This window comes from Nymphalis io, chromosome 10 (genome assembly GCF_905147045.1).
Source record: "Nymphalis io chromosome 10, ilAglIoxx1.1, whole genome shotgun sequence".
Lineage (NCBI taxonomy): Eukaryota > Metazoa > Arthropoda > Insecta > Lepidoptera > Nymphalidae > Nymphalis > Nymphalis io.
Window position 1 is genome coordinate 11,756,668 of NC_065897.1, and position 25,001 is coordinate 11,781,668.

At 35.6% G+C, this 25,001-nt stretch overlaps 2 protein-coding genes across 2 annotated transcripts; one reads left to right on the forward strand and one right to left on the reverse strand.

Annotated features, from left to right (window-relative positions):
- Nucleotides 1–787: 787 nt before the first annotated feature.
- On the forward strand, nt 788–13,240 carry LOC126771456 (phosphopentomutase). The gene is made up of 12 exons (XM_050491346.1): nt 788–1,005; nt 3,313–3,480; nt 4,306–4,397; nt 8,030–8,275; nt 8,553–8,775; nt 9,703–9,887; nt 10,225–10,430; nt 10,758–10,879; nt 11,628–11,804; nt 12,239–12,335; nt 12,487–12,640; nt 12,804–13,240. Exons 1-12 carry the CDS (start codon nt 937–939, stop codon nt 12,898–12,900), a joined length of 1,836 nt encoding a protein of 611 aa, XP_050347303.1. The 5' UTR covers nt 788–936; the 3' UTR covers nt 12,901–13,240.
- A 219-nt stretch (nt 13,241–13,459) lies between these two features.
- LOC126771498 (cGMP-dependent 3',5'-cyclic phosphodiesterase-like) lies at nt 13,460–24,877 on the reverse strand. The gene is made up of 16 exons (XM_050491398.1): nt 24,735–24,877; nt 24,094–24,210; nt 23,293–23,388; nt 22,089–22,222; nt 21,367–21,472; nt 20,425–20,568; nt 19,885–20,036; nt 18,697–18,922; nt 17,687–17,841; nt 16,751–16,909; nt 16,518–16,606; nt 15,869–16,058; nt 15,312–15,453; nt 14,763–14,908; nt 14,255–14,351; nt 13,460–13,607 (listed from the first exon to the last, which is right to left on the reverse strand). The coding sequence occupies exons 1-16, from the start codon at nt 24,861–24,863 to the stop codon at nt 13,482–13,484; spliced, it is 2,208 nt and encodes a 735-aa protein (XP_050347355.1). The 5' UTR covers nt 24,864–24,877; the 3' UTR covers nt 13,460–13,481.
- Between the last annotated feature and the right edge of the window lie 124 nt (nt 24,878–25,001).

Below are 25,001 nucleotides of genomic sequence, written 5' to 3' on the forward strand. Positions count from 1 at the left end.
AAAAATAATCTTACTTATATACATAACTTATTATCATTCTTAATATTGAATATATCAAAATTATCCAACAAAAGTTTGTCTTCTCTTGTTTTTCTTAACATTCCTGGTGCAACAATTTGCTTTATCAGGGTTCCAAAGTTAATTAGGAATAAATAGGTGGGATTTGTATATATTGTAGGGTCTTATTTTATTGTATTTGTTTTTTGAATTTAATAGTAATATATAGCGAATACTTAGTGACACCTATTAGAGTCCATTGTTATTAGGACGTCTGAGTTCTCCAGTATATATATATATATAGCTTACTATTTTTTATAACTACATAATTATGTGTGTTGTACCACTGACCTCTATATTAAAACGCATGGAGTTTTAAACTATAAAAAACAAAAATCACCAGTATTTACCATATATATAAATGTACTATTATATATACGATTCACAAGCCAATCTCGACATAGAGTCTGCAATTCTACATTAAAACTTCTTCAGCGGAGTCATTAATGCTAACAAAAATGATGTCGAGTCTGAATGGCACGATTTCAAAAACATTTGGTCGAATACTTCGACTTTCGACAACCACAGGGAAAACGAAACTGTGTTTAAATAATACAATTATTTGTAAAGTATATTACAAAGGATAACTTGTACACATTATTTAGAGAGTTTTCAATTAGTTGTGGCGATTTTAAGGGCTTTTGATTTTAGCTTCAGGGGTAAATTTTTGGGATTTGGCAACATAGTACCGTCAATTTATCGATTTAAAGTATAAAATGGTGAACGGTATCTGAAGTGGCCTTTATTACGTTCTGATAGTGCTTAAAACAGTAAAACTAAATAAGTGCCTTCAGTTTCTATGAATCTACAGAATACTGATTGTAATTCCGTACTCCCTCTTCTATATCCTATACACCCAAATTTAAGTATTCAGCGAATATGGTCATCTGTGAAAGTGGAAATGATAAATTGGATGCCGCGGTTAATGGATGGCTTAAACGAGATAAGGTATGAAAATTAATTATTTCTTTATTAATAATAATATGTTCGACTTACCATACATATAGACTTAAAAATGTATTATATTATTATTTGTGTATTTTTATATAATATAATAATTAATAAACTTAGATGTTTTTTAATTTTATTTAAATGAAATCTAATATAATTTATCAACTACTTATTCATTCCTTGACATAAAAATGTAAGGAATTCTTGTACTTGTTAAGGTAAATATGGTTTGGTAATAAATAAAAACATGGTTATTCAGATATAAATACTTCATTAATATATCCGATTTAAAAACTTTTTTTCTTTATTATGATTTTTGGTACTATGACTCACAATAATTGTCTCAATTTCAATGTATAAGACATTAATCAATGTTAAGTGAAACAATGAAGTATGACATTGTATTATGTCTGAGTAAATAAGTGAAGGTTGTATCAATGAAAGTAATTGTACAAATTAATATAGTCAACAAAACTAGCAGCTCGCAAAGTTTTTTTAGTGGTGTCCATTTCCAAGTTTATGTATGAGATTTTTAATATTAAATATTTGCTAAGAATATTAGCTTAATTTTAATATAGTACTGTTATTGTAGAACAGATTATTATTTATAATCTCATCATATTTAAATATATTATTATATTTATATATAAATTAATTTATTTAGAAGCAATATTCATTTACTTTTAGAAGTTTTAATATTTATTACTTAATTATTTTTATAATCTGCTTACATTAACATTTAATAATAATTTATTGTCCAGCTTTGCTACTTAAATAGCTAAAGAAAAAACAATATATTTTAATATATTTTAATTATAGTTAAAATGTTACATATACATTTCTAAATAACAATAAAAGTGTACTAAGTAATTTTGACAAACTGCCTGACTGGGTGCAGTGGCATGACTGTTACACAGTAACTTCTTTGAGGGACTAGTGAATGTTAAATATTTTTCTGAATTCATTTTAATAAAGAGTTTGGCACTCAATATGTTAAACTTTTTTTTTATATTTGCCGGGAAGGCAAATGACTCTACCTGATTGTAAGTGGTAGTAGAGTCAAAACGCGACGACGGTCAGTACAGTCGGGAAGAATGTTCTGTACTAGCCGCCCCCGCCTTGCTGGCCCGCAAGATGCCTTTTTACGCCTCGTTTGAAGGAACCCGGGTTGTAAGAGGAGGGGAACACGTGAGCTGGTAAAGAATTCCATTTTTTAGAAGTGCAAAGAAAGGAGTTGCCAAATTTCTTTGTGCGCGATGGAATTGATGTCACAGTTAGGCAGTGACATCGAGAGCCAGCACGCGTAGACTTATGAAGGAAGACGGATGCAGGAATTAGAGAGAATAATTCCTCAGAGAACTCGCCGTGATACAGTCTATAGAAAGCGCTCAGCACTGCCATCTATCAACGCAATTGTAAAGGCTCGAGGGTGCTTGTGACCTTTACATAGCGGCGTAGGTTAGCGGAGCCATCCCAAAGGTGTGAGCAATATTGAACGTAAGACCGTACCTGTGTTTTTTTTTACAACAGGCACAGTTGTTGTGGCGTAACTAACTTGTTCAGAACTCCGAGTATCCGGGAAGCTGTTTTTATAACAGCCTCGATGTAATCCATTGGGCTAAGATCGCACTGAACGTCAATCCCCATCATGGCGATTTTGCTTTGTATATCCAGCGTAATGCCACAGAGGGAGGGAAGACGGGAAAATGGTGACATTTTCGCTGTGAGAGCGCATTCCTGTGTTTTCTTGGCATTACGGCAAACTCAACAAGATTATCAGAGCCCCATTTGGCGATGAGTTCTAACTTCCTATCGAGCTCAATAACAAGATCTCCCCGCCTCTTCTCAATTTCCGCTCGCCCAGTTACTGTGCGTCCGTGATATCCTCATCATCATCCACATAAAGAGTATGGGGGATAACACAGATCCCTGGGGGACCCCAGCATTCACTACATGGAATCGTGAAGTGCAACCATGAATTAAGACACGGCTTCCTGCATAAGCGTAGCCGCTGGCTATCCAGGTGCAGAGCTAAAATGGCTAACCGTATGCTGGCAGTAAATTACTATTGTTTGTTAAACTTAACCTTAGATAATAGAAAAAAGCTTAGGAAATAAGTTTTGTCGAATTTACTCGATATATTCAATAATGAAACTAATTAAAAATATATTGTTGCCATTAGAGAGATGGCATTTTTATGATCCTTGAATTTATATACTGAAAATAAAGAGACCAGGCCCTTGAAAAGTGTAATTAAAGAGTACAAACTAAAAAATAGATAAAATATATAATCAATTTTATCAGAATCCAGCGACATATCAAGAAGTAATAGATGACATTAGCAACTCAAGATGGGGCAGGCTCAGCAAGACGATGTTGGATCGGCAGACGTTTGGCACGGCGGGGCTGCGGGGTCGCATGGGCGCTGGTTACACGTGTATGAATGACGTTGTTGTATTGCAAACAGCACAGGTGAGGTGATCAGTTAGTAAATATATATTAGTATCATATATTCTTATGGCGTTACATTTATTAACAATATGTTATAAATTATGTGACGTTTCATGCTTACTATATGCCTGTGGTGACATGAGCCCACTCATCCTACACAACTGAAATACAGTAATGCAAAGTTAGTGCTTTTCAGCAAATGAATAGGTCAGGAGTTGAACTATTTAAAGCAACTTGGCATTAAGTGCTGCTAAATGTAAAATTATTTATTTATAATGCCATCGGTTGACAGTCATAAAGTAATCTACTCAAACAATTTTTTTTAAATATACTTTCTACCTTCTATTAGTATCAAATATCAAATTTATATTTATATTAAGTGGTCACCATTCATAGACTTTGGCAGTATTGACACTGTAAGAAATATTAATTATTAACCATCTATAACATCGTCAATGCGCCACCAACCTAAAATGTTATAACCCTTGTGCATTGATGCTAACTTATATTACAGGGGATGATAAAAACGTCTTTTATACAAAGATTTTATTAAATTTCGTAATATAAAATTAATAATTTATTATTAACAGAATAATAAATAAGTAAGTAATAATTTATTAAAAAAAGAAACGTGATCAATTATAGTAATTAATTAACATGTCTATGCTCGACCATGGTTACTCTTAGATTAACAGCTAACTGAATTGTAATTGGTATTAAATGAAGGTTCATAAGTGGCTAAGTGGTATAAGGTATAGTATAGGGTAGTATTTTGCCAAAAAATGCAGAAAAAATAGTGTTTTTACGAACATAAGTGATTACTTAAGAACTATTTTTCTTTTGCAGGGTATTTGCTCATATGTTCTGAAAGTATGTAATAAAAGTCAAATCCAAAATGGCATTGTCGTGGGATACGATGGACGACATAATAGTCGCAGGTGAGTTGTTAAGTATAACAACACTAAGAAATAAATGTTAAAATTCTTCTATCGTGAAATATAAACAATATCAGTTTGCATACCATGTTGAACACAATACCTAGCTATGAGAATTATGCAAGAATCAAAATTGCGTCTCAATATAATATTACTATGTTAATTACCATTTTAAATATGCTGTTAAATTACTAATTTGATAATACCGTTATCATCGGTATAACGTCAGTGTAAATAATAATGTCAATAACTTATGATGAAATATTTCTCTAGGGTCAATAGTGTTTGTGATAATGTTATAGCAAAAAATATTACCCAAATTAGTAGGTACCTATCGATAGGAAATAAGCCTGGAACTAGTTTTAGATTTTAGGAAATGATAGATTTCATGTTAGCACTTTATAAATAAATATTTTAACATGATGACCGGGTGGGTATTGGACTTGTTATGGGTACATATATTACAAACAATACCTTTTTTTAACGCTGGAAAAACGCGTTATGCATTTCCCCCCCGGAAACAGTGGAGGGGGGGGGTGTTTGGGGCTCGCTGGTGTCCAAGGCACCGTGCACCCCGAACATCGAAATACCTACTAAAAAATCAGCGGTACCCTTTCCGTTTTAACGAGGAGCGCCACGGGATCGCTTGCGCATGCTATTGTGACGCTCTGATACAAACAATACCTCCGCTAAGACTAAGGGACTAAGTCGATTTTATTAGCAATAAAGTACTAAACATGGATCATAAAGCCATCAGCTTAACGCATATATTTACAATATTTTCAATCAATTTAATGGCACAATTATAATAACTATATATACCCCATGAACTCATCCTTCGGAGTATGATAACAAACCTGATAGAAAAAATGGCTTTTAAACCAGCCTTTTTTGTTTTTTTTTTTTCGCTGGAATAACGCATTTACGCGTTTCCCCCACATGAGGTGGGGGGGGGGGTATGTGGGGCTCGCCGGCACTGAAGGCGCCGGAATACCCACTAAAAAACCAGCGGTACCCACTCCATCTTGTCGAAGGGGCGTCACGGGATCGCTTGCGCATCCTACCGTGACGCACCGACGGTTGGCCCGCTCAAGCGGCCTCCATTCTTAGGGGGTTCTCGGGGTACTGAGTACCCCCCTAACCCTAGCGGCGCTTACGGTGGGGGAAGAAGGTGAGCATAGCGTCGGCGCCTCCTCCCGGGTCTTCTTCGGCGGAGCGAATCAGCGGCGGCTGACCTCGCCTCTCGCTCCTTACCTATTTATAATATGACTATCAAAATATTATATATAACTAAACTAACTTAATGAATAAAACATAGTACTCATATCATTTAGCCGACATGACCTAGTGGTTAGAACGCGTCGATCTCAACGGATGACCGTGGGTTCAAACCCGGGCAAGTGAATTTTCATGTGCTTAATTTGTGTTTATAATTAATCTCGTGCTTGACGTTGAAGAAATACATCGCGAGGAAACATACATGTGTCTAATTTCATTGAAATTATGCCACTTGTGTATTTTACAAACCCGTTTTGGAGCGTGGAAATGTAATGGAATTAGCTCCAAACCTTCTCCTCATAAAGGGAGGCCTTAGACATCATCAGTGGGATATTAACAGGATGTTACTGTACTCATTTCTCCAGCCGAATATTGACGATAGCAAACTTCTCTGTTACTTCAACAACCGTTCAGTTTAGTTGCGTCAGGTTTTTTACCGTCATAGATCACCTTCTCACCATAGCTCGCTGCGCATATTCTTATCTTGAGATATTCCTCTTATTTTTTAATAACATTATATGTTTTAATTTTGTTTATATGACATTTGAGATGTATACATAATATAAACTTACGAATGACGTAACATCAACTAATAATATAAGTATATTCATATTATTCTATTGTATATATATTTGTAAAGTTGGACTCGATTGCTTATTGTCCAGTTTATAAGGTTGCAGAATCGGAGGTCATAGTTTAAAAACCTGCGTCGGGCCAATTTAAATGTTTGGGGAAGCATTATTGTTGTCAAGAGCATCTCAGTAGAGGTTCGGACGTTAGTGTTGGCCCTGTGCCTTAAGTCTCTCTTGTCATGTCGGGTTGCCATTCCATCGGATTATGAAAGCGAGAGAACAGAGGTGTACCAGTGTTTGTGCACACTTAAACCACTATAATATTTCTTGAGTAGTTGCCTGTTTTTCGTGATTGGAAAAAAGAAACCAATCATTGTCCTGACCGATTTCTTAGGACATCAACATTATCAGTTGTAATATTTTCTGTTGAGCCTCTCCTATTTCATTAACTATACATTGATGAAATATAAGAAATGTATCTAACTGAGTCGTTCAAAGTTGTGTTTTAATAACTTATCTCATACTGATGCTATTTGTAAAGACATCGCGATTAAATCACAGGATTTACAATAGGACAATAAGAAACACAATATTATTAAACCATAAATACATAGATAAAATAATATGATTGTATGTATATATGGATATTCTTACATACCAAAATTGAAAAAGATTTATTTTAAAATAGTGAGTATAACTGATGTTGACATGTGACGATATTCAACTTGTGGATGTTAAACGATGTTTGCAAGTTAAAGTATGACGGTATAGAAAAACATCGGGAACCTGCATGTATTGGATGAAATTCTACTTCTAGGTATAACAGTGTAATTACAGGCACAAGGGACATAAAATCTTAGTTCCCAAGGTTGGTGGCGCATTGGATATGTAAGCGATGGTTGACATTTCTTACAATGCCAATGTCTAAGGGCGTTTGGTGACCACTTACCATCAGGTGGCCCATATGCTCGTTCACCTTCCTATTCTATATAAAAAAAAAAACTTAGTATATCCAATTCGCACTGGGGCAACGCGATGGATAAAGCTCTATGTCTTTAAAAATAAATAAGAAAGTGATTTCCCAGCGGCGGTACAACTGTGCACTGTTATATATTGATCATACAAAAATAATTGAGTTGTATCAATTCAAGTTACACATATTAATAATAATATTCCAACAATAAGAAAATAACATTCTTAAAATGTTTTTACATTGTCGATGTTTAAAACCAAGTAAATCACTAAATAACAGCCGAATGGGATGTTAAAAAAAAACATAAAAATTACCTCCAAATTGGCGGCTTCAAATGCCGATGTTATTAAAATAATAATAATTGGCTATCCTGAAACAACTGTACAGCCAAGGAAACTAATGATATTTCCTCTTAGATAATACTCTGTATAAATAATATTTAACTTTGTGAGTCAACCTATTAAAGTGAAAATGGCTCGTAAATGTTACCTACATTTAGGGGGTTGCTAGGAATATGTCAATACTATAAAGAGTACTAAAAATTGTCTATGATCTACGTGTGAGTAAAGTCTATATCAGTTAAGTCAGTGACAATTCAACAAGTTTATTAATAAATATATACTTGAATAAACATAGACTAAAGACTAATAATAACAAGAATACAAGCGAGGAAACCTGAATGTACCAGATTTGTCGCATGTGGTATCAACCACTAAACCGCGTCTCCTTTAAAAGGGGCACCGAATGGCCAACAATTGAATATTAACGGGCTGTTACTTTGTAATGTGAAATACAGCTGTAACATTTAACAGGTTTGCGGAATTGACGGCGAAGGTGTTCGTGTCTGCATCGATACCTGTCCATCTCTTCTCGGAGGTGTGCCCGACGCCACTGGTCTCATTTGGCACAATAATGTACGGGGCTGCTGTGGGCATCATGGTAACAGCATCCCATAACCCTAAGGGTGACAATGGGTACAAGGTGTATTGGAGTAACGGCTCTCAAATCATTGATCCACATGACCAAAATATACTCGAAGAAATATGGAGTTGCTTAGAGTAAGTATGATCGGAATATACATCAGTACATATGTATGAAGCTATATAGCTGATATAATTTTTATTTAATTTTAACTTTGTATAATAGATATCTTATTTAAAAATATACAGACGATTTCCATATATAATAAGGGGCGAGCGATAAAAAAAAGATGCATTGCAACGCTTGTCGGACAATAGGTAGCTTAATATGTAAACGAGTTTCTACCAATAAAAATGTTTTTACGCAAAAGACGATTGATTTTTTTTAAAGATTAATTAAAACCGTTGTTAACAGTATACCCGACGTGCATTGGGACATCGATGGGATAACGAATCACGGACTCGTTAAAGATTGCTTAGAGGAAGTGACCAACAATTACATGGAGTATATAAGGTCCAGCTTTAACGCAGAACTGCTCGAGCAAAACAAAACGGCGAAGATACGGACAGTATACAGCGCAATGCACGGCGTCGGTTACAATTTTATTGTAAAGGCATTTGAAGCTGCCAATTTGGAGGTAATTTTTATGTTTTTTTTTTAACATCGCATTCGGCTGTTATGTAGTGATTTACTTGGTGGCAGGGCTTTGTGTACAAACTCATCGCATATTTTACCGCCAAACAGCAATTAGAATTGTTGAGTTTTGGGTTAAAGCGGGCGATAACGTCTTTGCCTATGTAAGGTGAGGTTAATATATATATACGTCACAATAGCATGCTTAAGCTATCCCGTGGCGTTCCACGTTAAGACGAAAGGGTATCGCTGGTTTTTTAGTGGGTATTCCGATGTTCGGGGCGCACTCGCGCCTTGGACACCGGCGAGCCCCACATACCCCCCCTTCCACTGATCCCGTCGGGGAAACGCGTAACGCGTTTTTCCCGCGATAAAAAAAAAGTTCAATATGTATATCTTACAATGCCAATGTATATAGGCAGTGATGATCAGTCTGCCAGTCTGCCTACCTATTTTATACAAAAGGAGGTAACGAATAGTCGATAAATGTTTGAGTGTGCGTAGGTGCGTGCGCATTCATATCATAAGGTAGAGATATTAACACCAAATTAAGTTTTTATAAGTCGTTTAGAAAAAAAAAATCGAATGGCAAATGTTGTCAGACCAAATTTTGTGATGTTGATTTTAGTTGAACTCAGACCGAGTTTTTAACTACATAACTCGATGATGTAATGACTCGATGGTTGAAAAAATTTTGGCTTACCCGATAACGTAGTAGTAGTATTCACTTCAGCCTGAAGCGTACCTGATGATGACCTGCATAACGAGCACTAATATTTTATTTACATATATTTTGTAAAAAATGGTTATGGAATAATAATTGATGCAATATTGTTGTTAATTATAAAACTGGAGATAAGAAATGTAATAATAATTATAGAAGGTGCATTTAGTGTTAATCAAAACTAATTATTTTTATCCTAACATCTAGCCACCGTTGAGCGTAAGCTCTCAGCAAGATCCGAATCCAGATTTCCCGACAGTTAGGTTTCCAAATCCTGAAGAGAAAGAATGTTTGGAACTAAGTCAGACGTTGGCTGATGATAATGGAATTAAACTGATCCTCGTCAACGATCCGGACGCCGACCGGTTGGCCGTCGCTGAATTCGACGATGAGTGAGTACCAAATCACTTTCCATCAATCTCCGTTTATATTAATTTCAACGATTTCCATGTTTTCCACATGTTCTATTTTTTCTATGTGGGCTTCTCCATAAAAGCGATTTTTTATGAGCTAACTTTTGACCAGGGCGGCCAATCTCAAGAGAGATTATTATTATAAAAGTGTGTACGCAAACACAGGTGCACTTTCGTTTCCCTCACTTGGAAAATATACAACAATATCGGTAATTCAGCCAAAGCCATATCAAAATTAACAAAAATGACAATTATCTTATAATTATAATTACGAAAGAAATAATTCCCATAATCATTTTATACAAATTGGCCTCAGGTCAAATTCCTGGAAAGTATTCTCGGGCAATGAAATGGGATCTCTTCTGGGATGGTGGCTCCTAAAGCAACACTGCGCCAACAGCTCCGTAGTGGGGGAGGACGAAGTGTTCATGTTAGCGAGCTACGTGAGCTCAAAAATGCTTCGAGCTATCGGAAATGGGAAGGCGCAGTTGGTAGAGACTCTTACTGGATTTAAATGGATGGGTATGTATCAAATACCATCACATTGGAAAGTTTTTAAATTATATTATTATCTTGTTTTAATACATAAAATACAATATTTTAAAGATATTTTCGAATTTTAGCCATATTATAATTTTAAATATAGCATCGAGTACATGATGGGGTTTTGCAATAGTGATAAAAATGCACATAAAATGTAAAGAGACTTACTTATGTTACGATTATATGCGGCTGTACAACTTAGTATTACAAAGTCATATAATCGTAACGTAAGTCTTTAATTATGTACTTTTGAAAAGACAAAAATTTTGCTAAAGTTTAATAAAACGTTATTTACCCCAATTTAAGGCAACGCAACACTTCTCCTGCTGCAACAAGGCAAAATACCATTATTTGCTTTCGAAGAAGCGATCGGCTACATGTGCAGCCACAGAGTCCCTGACAAGGATGGCGTTTCCGCAGCTGTGCATGTATGTACTACACTTCATAGCCACTCGCCTGCTCTTCTATTCCAACGAACACATTATTATACCCATAGCACCGCGTGGTATGGAGATTGTGTGATGATGCAGTACCATATAGGTGATGTAGGCGTATGTGCGTGCACAAGTGCACTACCCGGTACTGACTCTCATAATCCGATGGGATGTCAAATCTGACACGACTGGAAAGACTTCAGGTGGACTAAATTCGACTATGACTTTGGGATCAGCAATGTTATAAGCAAACTAATACTGGTGGTAGAGCTTTGTGCAAGCTAGTCTGGGTAGGTACCACCTACTCATCAGATATTCTACCGCAAAACAGCAGTACTTGTTATTGTTGTGTTCCGGTTTGAAGGTTGAGTGAGCCAGTGTAATTACAGGCACAAGGGACATAAAGTCTTAGTTCCCAAAGTTGGTGGCGGATTGGCTATATAAGCGATGGTTGACATTTCTTACAGTGTCAATGTCTAAGGGCGTTTGGTGACCACTTACCATCAGGTGGCCCATATGCTCGTCCGCCTTCTTATACTATAAAAAAGCTATTAAATAACGAGGTAGGGCTTTGTGCAAGCCCGTCTGGGTAGGTATCACCCACTCATCAAATATTCTACCGCCAACTAGCAATTAGTACTGATGTGTAATTGCAGTCTAACAAGAGACAAACTATTTCCAGGGACAAGTTCCCAAGGCTGGTCAGTAAAACCCAACAGTTAAATATGATTTACTTCTAAAGGTGGCGACTCTCGCGTCGTATCTATATTCCAAGCGATCTTCTCTGCTAAGTCAGCTGCAGGATCTGTACGATGAATTTGGCTACCACATTTCCTACAATTCTTACTTCTCATTCGAAGACCCGTCTGATATTCAGAGGATATTTAGCAGAATCAGAAATTTTCACGGTCCAGGGCAGGTAAATACCATACTATTCATTAGAAAAAAAACAGGCTTTTTGTTTCAAATGCACTTATTTGTAACCTAATTCACAAATAGATGATAATCTAATTTTTTTTTGCCGCTGGTTTTCAATCATACAATATTACTTTATTTAACATGTAAGCGGAACATCTATTGTAAGTAATGATATTTCACTTTTACTTAATTTTCTAAATTGTTGTAGTATTTTTTAGTTTATTAGTAAAAGTATTACATTTATATATATAAGTATATAAATTAATGATGAGATGAGATGAGATTTAAATGATGAGATGAAATGCCTTTTTAAATGGTATTGGTAATATCTTAATGATGAATCAATATCCACTATCTTATGAAAATATTATATAATTTTATATAAATTTTATAAAAAATCTTCAGAACACTACAAATGCTGATTTTCACTTCTAGTATCCGAAGAAGGTGGGATCGGTTGATATAATATCCATTAAAGATTTTGCTGCGGGCGTTCAAATACCGGAGGACGGTAATGGCGGCAGACATCTTAGTAAGTTTACATAAACATTTCTCCAAAATGCCTAATTTTTATTCCAGCTAGTTTTGGTATAGAACGGTACGATAGTTAAATTTCATCCGGCGTAGCGTTCGACGAAGCACCCCGTATAATTTAATAAATGATGTAATGTGTGTGCGCGCAGGCATGGTGGGCACGGGGCTGGACGGCGACTACCGCAGCGGCGAGATGGTGGCGCTGCAGTGCGCGGGCGGGCTGCGCGTGGTGGTGCGCACGAGCGGCACGGAGCCCAAGGTCAAGTACTACTCCGAGCTCGTGCGCCGCGACGCGCTGCGCAGGTACCGGCGCTTCGTTAGCTAAACGCGCCATTTAGTCCTTGGCTTTCGGAATCCATTCATTGGCTTACAAAATTTTCCTACCTTACTTAAATTTTTAAATTTCGGTTTTAAAAAAAACAGTGAAAAATTTATTATATGTTAGCTAATTAGGTTTTTTTTTCAGGAATCACGAGGACATAAAAAATGAATATGAGAATATGATCAAAGCTTTTATCCAGGAATTAATTCAACCCACTATAACTGGACTTTTATGGATATAATAGTTGATATTGTAACCGAAATTAAATGTTACTTCCGCGCGATTTCTGACATATATATATTGACGTAAAGTTCGAAAAGAAATCAAATTTAAATTTTTATACATTATTTTTTAATTCTACCAAAGGTTTAGTTAAGTTCTGTGATAAATACGTTCCCACATAATTTGTTAAACAAAATGTGATAATTTTATTATTTACAAAATGTCGTTTTAAATGACATATTAATTTATTAATGTACAATTTTAAGATTCGACAGACTTTAAATATGACTAAACTTTATTATAAATGTGGTACTTATAAGCTCCAATAAAACAAAATAAAAAAAATATATAGTTTATTTTTTAAATTAACAAAAAAGATCTTAATAAACAAAACCAACAGGCTAATTTTGTCATCACTCGCTGCTACCTAAAGTGAAACTATTTAAATAATTCCAAAGCAATAGAATGGAATAACGATGAAAATTTTTAAAAACTTTGCAATATAGTCTATAAAAATAAGCATTTGCTTTAATTTTTAAAATTATTCATAAAAAAGCGTTATATAGTTTAATGTCGTACGAAAATATAAATATCAAATGATTAGTCATTATTTTCTTGTCCCTCTGCTTCAAGAGCACGGAGTCGTTCCTTTTCTTTTAAGTTTTGTTCAATTAGATTATCTAGTTCAGGGCTGAGGAGTACAGACAAACCAGCTGTTGTTGGGACCTAGGAAAATAATCAGTTCAGTTGTAGCCAGACTAAAGCATTTTAATTTTTTAAGCAATTATCCAGTGAAGAAAATTCTATAGTATATTCTATTGGCAGGAGAATAAAGATAAAAAACTTAAAATTTTCATATTCCATGTTATTTGATAATGACTCTGTTATATTATTTCTACGATACAGTTTTACTATTGTGGAGACCTTTAGTAAATTTTTTTTATTTATTTTTTTTAAATCTTACGAATGTGCAAACGAAGAATGTATATCTTAGTCACTTTTATAATTTCCTATGTATTTTTTTTTATTTTTATTTTATTTATTTGATTTTAATGTTGCATGTTAAAATAAAATTATTTTATTTATTTTTATTTCGGACTGTTCTTAATTAACATATCTTTGTTTATAATACTTTAGTTTGTTATATATTGTACATAATGCTTATATTTATTTTAATTTTACCTTAAAGTTCCGATAGAAAATTCATTCAAAACGCAATTTTTTCACGATACCTTATTGAATACCATAGATACCATATTTGAGATTCTCGACCAATGATATGACAGTAATTCAAGGTAAAAGTTGTTTCTTTATATTTACTCCCGCCATTTCAATCTGTCATGTAAATATTAATGCTTAATTGAAATTCGAACCTCTGCAAAAATAGGCTTTGCCGCTTCCCACCTCTCCATATGGTTTTCTATTACCTTCAGACAAGGTTGCGACTTTGGTAATATTCTTCCTAATATGCTGTAAATTAACATATGTATACATTACGATTGTTCTCAAAATTTTCGTTAGTAAATTCTTAGGGAAATCATAGGTGATTAGCAGCGCCGGCCCATGGGTAGAGAGAGAGAAGGGATCGCTCGAGGGGCAGGAAGTAAGGGGCGCGAAAATGTCAAAAATAATTCCCAGAAGTTCATAAGCGTTGTTTGGTTTTTGTAAAAATGAAATGTAGTTAATGTGAAGTAAAAGCGTCGACCGAAAGGCTCTGTAAGATAATCTCGCTCAACCCTGATCGAGGGCCAAGGCTGGCGCTGGTGGTTAAGCAACAAAGATTCAGAGATTAATTGAATACATTGCTCTATTGTCGATTACTAAATATATTCTCAAAATTCTGCGGACAAAATAACTAATATATGGGCTTCTAATACTAACTCAAAAAGCGGTACGCATGTCGTGTTGAGGAACTCTATCTCGAGTTCAGGTATAAAGCACTTCTCCCGATCCATGATGCTAACTGGAAGTTCACCTCGACTCTTCTCCACGTCACCTTGCTTGAAGAACTCGGTCAAAACCGCTGCCTAGGATGCAGATATGTGACAAATTATATAATATTTGTTCATTGTCATTTTGTTCATTGTTGCGTTAGAATATTGGAGTTTTCGGCAAATTCGGCAACTGTTAATAATAAAGGTTGTTCACATTGAGATGGAAGAATATTGCCGAAGGGGGTGCAGATTCAGAGACCCGGGGAATAATGTAGTTAATTATGTGAAATAGCTTCGTTTATATTTATATGATGTGCTCCTGAGCGATCTGGTCACGTGACTTTTCTCAGCTGAACGAGACATCAGAGAGAGTTTAATCATCATCAGAAGAGCGATGCGTGACTGTATGCTTTCGTCACGGGATGCCTCACCGTCGCCTTAAGACTTACGAGCATATTGACTAAAATTGACAACTTTGCAACACAAGATCACTAACGGCAGTCTTCTTAACGCTGCCCCAGTCCTTGAGCTGATCGCTGAGATCCGCCGCATTCATGAGTAGGCACTGAAGCGCGTTCGTGTGGATACGGTTACCCTTTTGGAAGTCGAAAGAAACAGCTTTGTACTCGTTCAGATTCCTGGTTGAATGACAACCTTTGTTTGTAAATGAAGATTTAAGTGTAACTTTTTTGTAGTAAAATTTAAACGCTTCTACAAAGGCCAACAAGATTTTCATAATCATTCATTCAGATCACTAATTAATTAATTATATAATAAATAATTAAAAGTCGTTAAGGTACATCAATTTAAATAATTTTATAAAAACTCGCGATCTTTTCAGAACCAGCAGTAATTTTTTGCTAATCAACGCCTAAAAATGCTTATGTATTTTGATAAATATTTGAAATGTTTTTTTTATTATTTAAATAATATTCATGGTTTATTGTTTAAGTTAGTTGATTAAAGCCATTTAATTACTTCGTAATTTGGAAAACTTTTTTCCGTAATTGAAATGTGTTTTGAAAAAACTTCTTAACACGACAAAGTATTAACTTGAAAAAGGTAGCTAGATCCGTGGCTAGGATGTAGTCCCGCAGAATCATGATAGCCCGGTCGTAGTCCCTCCTCGGCAGAGGCTCGAGCAAGTCGCAGCCCTCCGTGTTGAGCACGCACATCGCCTGCGCGAGGTGGTGGCGCTCCATCACGCTGCCTTCGCTGGAGTACAGCGCCGACAGCGTTGTTTCTGACGACATAGGTAAAGAGCTCGTAGCCATTATAACTATGTAAAGTTTTAGTCCACAATATTTCCATTGCTAGGAATATGTCAATTCTTTAAAAAGTAATAAATTGTCTATGATCTCAGTCCAATATCCTTGATAAGATTTACATCCATGTTGGATTATAACTATATTTGGAATATGAACTGCTAAAAATAATTTTCCGTCTTTATAGAGTATGTAACTATTACTACTATAGTACATGAACGACGTTGTCCTGCCTGTATATACATACATGTATACCATATGCCATGGCAGTCAGTATAGAGGTTAAGTGCTGCGCCATCTTGTGGCGAGTTAGTGAAAAGAAAAAACTTTTCCATAAAAAATAAATATGAATTAATAACAATTTACGTTATTAACCATAAAACCGACCTAAGTATAATATCTAAGGAGTCAACATCATACAAACAATGGTAACTTACTGCCTTGAATTTGAAAACTGTTTGTCGTTCCTCGATGATCCATATCATGAACTAGCCCGGCTATCAAAAACATTAGTGCTTGTAGATCGCTAAAATAAAAAAAAAACCAAATACACTTCAAAAGATATAATACTATATGAATGAAAACTAGAACGTATCCTGTGTGCTGCATATGTCTGCGTCTGCGCACGTTTGCACGCCTGATGATGGGAATATGCCCGGTGTGTACTCACGTGAAGTATCCTTTCGCCACGAGCTTGTAGTTGGCGAGGGCGGCGAAGGCCCACTGCGCCACGTTGAAGGCGTGCAGCCAGCTGTGGTAAGGCACGTCGCGGTAACCCTTCTTTACGTGCAGGATGAATCTAGCGAGCGTATGTTTCTTTATATTAAACCTGTTGAGAGTAAAACCTTATTTTGAGTACTTTTTTTTATAGAACAGGAAGGCGGACGAGCTTATGGGTCACCTGATGGTAAGTGGTCACCAACGCCCTTAGACATTGGCATTGTAGGAAATGTTAACCATCGCTTACATCACCAATCCGCCACCAACCTTGGGAACTAAGATGCTATGTCCCTTGTGCCTGTAATTACACTAGCTCACTCACCCTTCAAACCGGAACACAACAATACCAAGTACTGCTGTTTTGCGGTAGAATATCTGATGAGTGGGTACCTACCCAAACGAGCTTGCACAAAGCTCTACCACCAGTGCATATATTATTGACCATAAAATTATAATGTATGATTTTGTTATGAAATTTTAATAGTGAATAAATAACTTTGTTTATTATCTATGAAAAGTTCATCAACTCGCATTATAATCGAGTATACATATTAGTATATGATATTAATATCGTTATCCGCTTTTCGTGATAAATGCCTTTATAGGATAATGTATTGTAGTGAGAAAGAGAAGTTTCATCACGATTCTCAAAGAAACCCGGTACCAAAACCATATATAATGATAATAATTAAATGTTCATCATATTTAAGTACATTAAATTGTATTATGACACAGAAAATTAATATTAAAAAAAAAAAAACAATTTAAGACCATTTTTAGTCAGTTTATTTCTGGTGTTAGTTTGCCGTCCTCCCAACTCGAAACAAAATTATGGCTACGGAAAAATAAATGTTATTACAATTATTTTTAAGGGTTTAACGATTACTTTTTAACGAATCCCACGTCCGAGAACATCTTGTAGACATAACAGGGGAGTTCCCGCATGGGCAGTGCTCGCAGGTTGAAATGTAAGCTGGATATGTGCGGGTGGTTATGGAAACCTGTGCACTCCAACAATCTGGTTACTTCCGAATCGCCAACCTTAAAAGTTATTTTTATCTAACGTATAACTACAAACATCGATGTAGAATAGTTATTTGTTGGGAGAGATCTGTTGTGACTGATATATATATATATATTTTTTTTTATATTCGCCGGGAGGGCAAATGACTCTACTCCACCTGATGGTAAGTGGTAGTAAAGTCCAAACGTGACGACGGTCAGTACAGACGGGAAAAACGTTCTGCACTAGCCGCCTTCGCCTTGCCGGCCCGCAAGATGCCTCTTCACGCCTCGTTTGAAGGAACCCGGGTTGTAAAAGGAGGGGAACACGTGAGCTGGTAAGGAATTCCATTTTTTGGAAGTGCGACAAAGAAAGGAGTTGCCAAATTTCTTTGTTCGCGATGGAATTGATGTCACAGTTAGGCGGTGACATCGAGAACCAGCTCGCGTGGACTTAAGAAGGAAGGGGGAAGCAGGAATCTTTAAATCTTTTTAATACGTACGAATAAACGGTACAAATTTAAATGTACATATATATTTATACAATAGGAAGGCGGACGAGCATATGGGCCACCTGATGGTAAGTGGTCACCAACGCCCTTAGACATTGGCATTGTAAGAAATGTCAACCATCGCTTACATAGCCAATGCGCCACCAACCTTGCGAACTAAGACGTTATGTCTCTTGTGCCTGTCATAACATTGGCTCACTCACCCTTCAAACCGGAACACAACAATATCAAGTACTGCTGTTTTGCGGTAGAATATCTGATAAGTGGGTGGTGCCTACCCAGACGAGCTTGCACAAAGCCCTACCACCAGTAAACTAATTACATAATTAATTAATCTTCTATCTCCAGAAATCTAAAAAAAAACTCCGAAAATAGTATATACCTTCATATGATACATGACAAGCTCGTTTGCTAGAGCGTTCCGTATGTGGGCTTCTTGTATCTTCTGATATACGACGGAATGCATGATGCACACCCCACAGTATATGCTGAACGCCAATGCCATTTCCTCGTCCATAGCGTCGAAGTACGGGTCACCGATTTTATTTATTAATTGACCCACGCCTATTATCCCCGTTTGTTCTCGTATAGGAAAGCAGAGAATTGATCTATAATTTATACTTGAGTGATTTAAAGCAGAAAGTTTCAACTATAAATATAACTGACTAACGCATAATACAATGACAATAAATGCGAAAATGAGTTTTGTTTGTTTGTTTGTTTGTTGCGCTTTAACGTCGTAACTATTCAACCGATAATCATGAAATGATATACATGCCACCAAAATTTTAGCATACATATTAAAATACATTGTTTCATGAACATTACATGACAGAGCCGTATTGTATGATTATACAAATGTGATTGTTAACGGCGCGAACGCTGTGGCCGCTGCTTGGAACCGTGGAAAGGGTTTTGCAAGATAAATTAAATTTTGCAATTTAAGTTCCATCAAATAAGTAGCATTTTGCTAGCGATAAATTTATTATAAGCGACTAGAGAAAACGCAAGAGCTTTTGTGTAATAAATCGTTTTGATCTCGTTATTTTTTCAATAAGCCATTGTGTTTAGTGCAATGGCTATTATATTATTTTTATCAATCCCCAAACGGCCGCCATACTTATAACAAATGATTTGGATTTTTATTCGTTTAATCCTGTAAGGCTATTATGTAAGAACAAACTCGATACCCACCGAAAAAAACGGTCGTGAAATGTTACACGGTCGTGATGTTGATCATAATAAAAAACGTTTCAAGGATACACGCATGAAAATAGTATACACCATAAGTCGGTTGTCAAAATTTCATGGGTGAGAAGCGAAGTGAGTTCTTACAGAATACCACTGCTGGTCTTTTTAAAATCAAAAATAAGAATGAAGATTAACATCTGTCCAAAAAAAATTACACATAGATAGAATCTACACTCCGAACCGGAGTTAGCTGTCATTTTGATGTATTTTCTAAAAAGGATACCTCGAAAGTGATATTTGATTTAGAATACGAAATTAATCATAAAATTAGTCATATTAATTCTTAATATAAGATAAGTTAAGAATTAAGGGGGCATACTTGCAATCTACGCCCCGATAACAATCAATTTCCGGGTCGTAAACGGGATGTTGTTTAGCGTTCTTACAGTTGATCAGAGTACCCGTTTTGATCACTTGACCCGTTATACCCATGCCTAGTGGGAATCGATGTTCCATTGTTTCAGTTTCATCCTTAAAAGCAATTCGTGGATTGAATATTGCCGCCAATTAATAATTTCTTATAGATAAAGCATGTGTTTAGATATTATTATAATAAAAAAAGCTTCTGCGGGTATGTTTTAAGAAAAAAATCTTTGATTTATAGCACACACAAACCACCAGAAAAGAAGAACCAGAAAAAGTTCAAGTGTTTGGACGTGTGGACCAACGACTTAACGCACTTTCCGAGGTGATGATGTGTAAACACTGCCAACTTCCAGACTCTGGACTGCGACTGTGAATTTTCTTAGACCCGGGTTTTGAGACCTCGGGATCAGTGGACCCTCACACTAACCTCATAATTCAAACTCAAAGGACCTGAAAAGAGCTGTTAAATCATAGACGTTTTTAAAACATGTACCCCATGCTGTTTGCTTCCCGGGTGGTACTTTTGCACCAACTCCATGCGGTCCACGTCCACCAGCATAACGGAACAGAACTCCGCTTTCGTCAATTGTTTTGCTTGTTCCATCGCTATTTGAAGTAAGGTTTCCAATGAGGCTACCTGAAAAGTAGGTCTATCTTCGTCTGAGACTGATTGATTAAATTTATCAAAATACGCCTTATTTTTCTTTAGATTAATAACAATATTATTGAAATTGGTACTTTTAATTTTAGTGACTTGAAACTATTTTGTCAGCCTCGTTGCTGTCACGTCGGTTTTGACATCCCATCGTATTATGAAAGTGAGGGACCACAGCAATTGTGTTTGCACGCACACTTGTGCACTATGATATGTCTTGCGCAGGCTAATCTCCATAAAGAATGGCCGCAGTGGCCGAATTTGATCGGGAGACCTTCAACATCAATATTTAACGAGTTTATTGTCAAAGCGTTGCGTACCATGGAGTTTAAGTCATAGTACACTTACTTCTTATTATAACTAATAATATTATGGGACATTATTCACACACGGCTATCTGAGCCCACACTAGCATAGTACAAAGTATGGAAACCAGGCAACTGATATACTACTTTTGTTTGTAAATAGATACTTATATAGATAATTACACCAAGACTCAAGATAAACAGACATGTTCATGCACACAAATGTCTGTCCCGGGTGGGAATCGAACCCAAATATCAAATACTACCAACCAAACCAACCGGCCCGTCAAGTATTACAATGATTTATTTACCTAAGTGAGAATCTCTATTGAGCTTGACCAGATAAAAATGAACATATATTCTTATAAACATATATACTTCGAGAGCGCAGTACTGATCAGTCTAGCCGTGATAGATAATTATTTTAACGGCATTTGAATCATGCTTAATACTATTTGTTCCTATAATTCCTTACTTGAGTGAACAATCTTCTTGCGACACGAAGTAATTGTTGACATTTTTGTTTGAGAGTACACTCGTATTCCAATGCAATTGTTTTCTTTAGGACTGGCCAGCAAAACCTACAAAAATCGTTCGCTGTTTCGTATACAATATTACATAGACACGCATGCAGGTTTCCTCACGAGTTTTCCTGTAGCGAAACCAGCGAGCACGAAATTAGTTATAAGCGATGGTTAATATTTCTTACAATGCCAATGTCTAAGGGCGTTGGTGACCACTTACTATCAGGTGGCCCAAATGCTCGTCCACCTTCCTATCCTATTAAAAATATATATATATACATTTGGACCTTTATTTTATTTATTATCGTGTGAGCAGAAGATAACATAAGCATATCTGTTTTCACGGCTCTCAATAAAGGAACGAGTAATATATTTCACTTTGCATTTCGAGCTGAGAAGACTCAAAGAATAGAACACGTGGATCACCGCTGAATTTAAATTGATTCACGCGCAAAAATTGCTTACTTGTCGTGATTAGTGGTGAAAGAAAATGTCGCGAGGAAACCTGCGTCCTTTAAGCAAAACTCTGCCACTTGTATACCAAAACGTCTTTTAACAGGAGACGCGGTCTTTGCCTAAGCTGTGGGACTTTTATGGGTAAACTCTAGGTTATAGGTAAATTCAAAGGCATTGGGGTTGTGAACCCTATGATGATTCCATTGATAGTACGCACAGGAAACATTCATGTGTTATCAGAGCGACCTGCTCTTCTAGAACCTTCGGTGCTACGACGCACACGATAATTGAAAACTGATTATCCGTTATCGGGGACATTATCACTCGCTTCTTGGCTTCTTTGGTGACATACTGAAATTATTAAATAAAATATTTATCGAAACATAAAATAGTTGGAGAAAAGAAAAACCGTTAATTATTGCTAACAATTACAATAACAATAATAAAATATTTGCTTATAAATTGAGGACGTAATTTAATTAGTTAATAAACTTAATAATTATCAATAGTATTTGTAAAGAATATACGTAAAATAAATTATCTGATATAGTATCGGAAAAATAAACAAAATTAACAATCATTAAATGTTTTATTTTATAAAACATATAATAGAAGAATCGACATAAGCAGTACATAAAAAAAGTGAAACAGTAAAATACACTTGTATTAATAGTAAAATTATCGTTAAGAGCGAACTTTTCCAGACAACCTTTGAACAAAGTATGAGTACGAGAATGATAAAGTTCAGGTACAGATTGCTGTACAATCATTATAATAATATTCTGGGACATTTTTCACAAACGGCAATCTGTTCCCAAATTAAGCTTGTACAAAACTTGTGCTATGGAAACCAGACAACTGATATACTACATATATTACTTTTCTTTTGTAAATACATACTTATATAGAAGGGACATTACACCCAGACTCAGGACAAACAGACATGCACACAAATGTCTGTCCTGGGTGGGAATCGAACCAACAACCTTCGGCGTGAAAGGTAAGTATACTGGTGGTAGGGCTTTGTGCAAGCTCGTCTGGGTAGGTACCACCCACTCATCAGATATTCTACCGCAAAACAGCAATACTTGATATTGTTGTGTTCCGGTTTGAAGTGTGAGTGAGCCAGTGTAATTACAGGCACAAGGGACATAAAATCTTAGTTCCCAAGATTGGTGGCGCATTGGCTATAAGAGATGGTTGACATTTCTTACAATGCCAATGTCTAAGGGCGTTTGGTGACCACTTACCATCAGGTGGCCCATATGCTCGTCCACCTTCCTATTCTATAAAAAAAAAAAATCTACCAACCACGCCAACCGGCTCATTTACTTCTCAAACTCGACTTCCTATTAAATAGGTTAGTTTGTTTACTATAATGTATGTGTGAGCGGACTTAAACGACTATACTATATACTCACAGGTGCCACGATAGCTTGAAAATCAGCGTCGAAATTAGTCAACAGATCAGTTTGTTCAACAGTCGACTTTAAAACATCGGTTAATTTTTGATTCATCTAAGGAAAAAGTATTTTGTAAAGGACATTCATTACTAGTGGTGGTAGGGCTTTGTGCGAGCCCGTCTGCGTAGGTACCACCCACTCATGGGATATCTAACTCTAAATAGCAACACTTATCGTTAGTATTTGTTACGTTCCGTTTTGAAGGGTGAGTGAGCCAGAGTAATTACAAGCACAAGGGACAAAACATCTTCGTTCCTAAGGATGGTGGCTCATTGGCGATGTGAGGAATGGTTAATATTTCTTACATGGGCGGTGGTGACCACTCCACATCAGGTGGCCCATTTGCCTACCCATAACATAAAACAATTTTTAATTGACCACCTGATTGACCATTGATTTTATTTGAACTTAGATTTAATAAAGTCTTTATAGTAAATCACTGCTATCATTTTAAATAACCCTTCTGCGTGTGATAGGTAAGGCTAATTTACGATAATTTTAGAACAAATAATTCCACGAATTGCTATTTGGCTATACGATATGATTAAATTACTTTTTCTTATAAAATGTTAAATAAACCAACTATTATTCTATATACAGCAAATAGATGTAAAATTTCAGAAGGTGGGGAACTCCCGAGTATAAACAACATTAAGGCACTTGTAGATGTATGTATGTTTTCACTTTTTATATCTTCATGAGAATTATCTATGTATAATAAGTGTAAGTAAGTATAGTAAATAAATAAATGATATTTACGCATATTTTGAGTTTGCGCGATAGTGGCTTCGATCCAATAACTTCAATTGAAGCTTCAGAACCAAGACCGTGTACAACGACTAAAAATACTGTTTCAGCATCACATTCTTCTCGCAACTATAAAATTTTGCACCTTGTAAAGACTAATGAAATTATTTTATTTATTATTTATTAACTATTAAGCACTAATATTGCAACTGCTATGGAGCAGCCGTACGCCTCTGTATATCTCCGGACAACCTAATGAAATATTAGTCGTCGTTAATAATAAAACCTGTATTTGTCCTACTAAATTTTTTTTTTATAATTTATGTTTGACATCCGCATTTGGATGAAGATGTTGGTACCTTTTACAGTTGTTCTTTAGTTTTAGAGGTCAAACAAAAAATCCTTATTAGGAGGTATACTATGAGAGTAGCTTGAATATTTTTATCTGGGATACCGCATATTAACAGTATATTTTTAATTTATAGATCTTGTACCACAAAATACTGTTCATACAATTATATATAGAAGACAAAGACGTGTAAAGAAAACGTTCCATAAAATTATAATTTGCGTAAAAATAGCGTATTGTTATAATCAATATATTTTTGCTGTACCGTATTTATGTTAAGGATAACAAGGATAGGTCAACTTACATAAATATTTATTTTTATTTGTAGCTGTGAAGAAGTGTCTTCAATTAAATTCATAACAAGGTCTAATATTTTTCCCGGATCGCTATTTTGAATACTTTTTCTTTTGGGAACCTTTTTATGCGTTGCCATAGATTAAAATGTTGATGTATTACCTATTAATTATAAAAATATATTATGACAACAATCTATTGTTATGTGACAATCAAATTAAAATTAGTTTTTAGTATGTATTGATTATTTATTACACATATTTTAAAATTGGCGGCT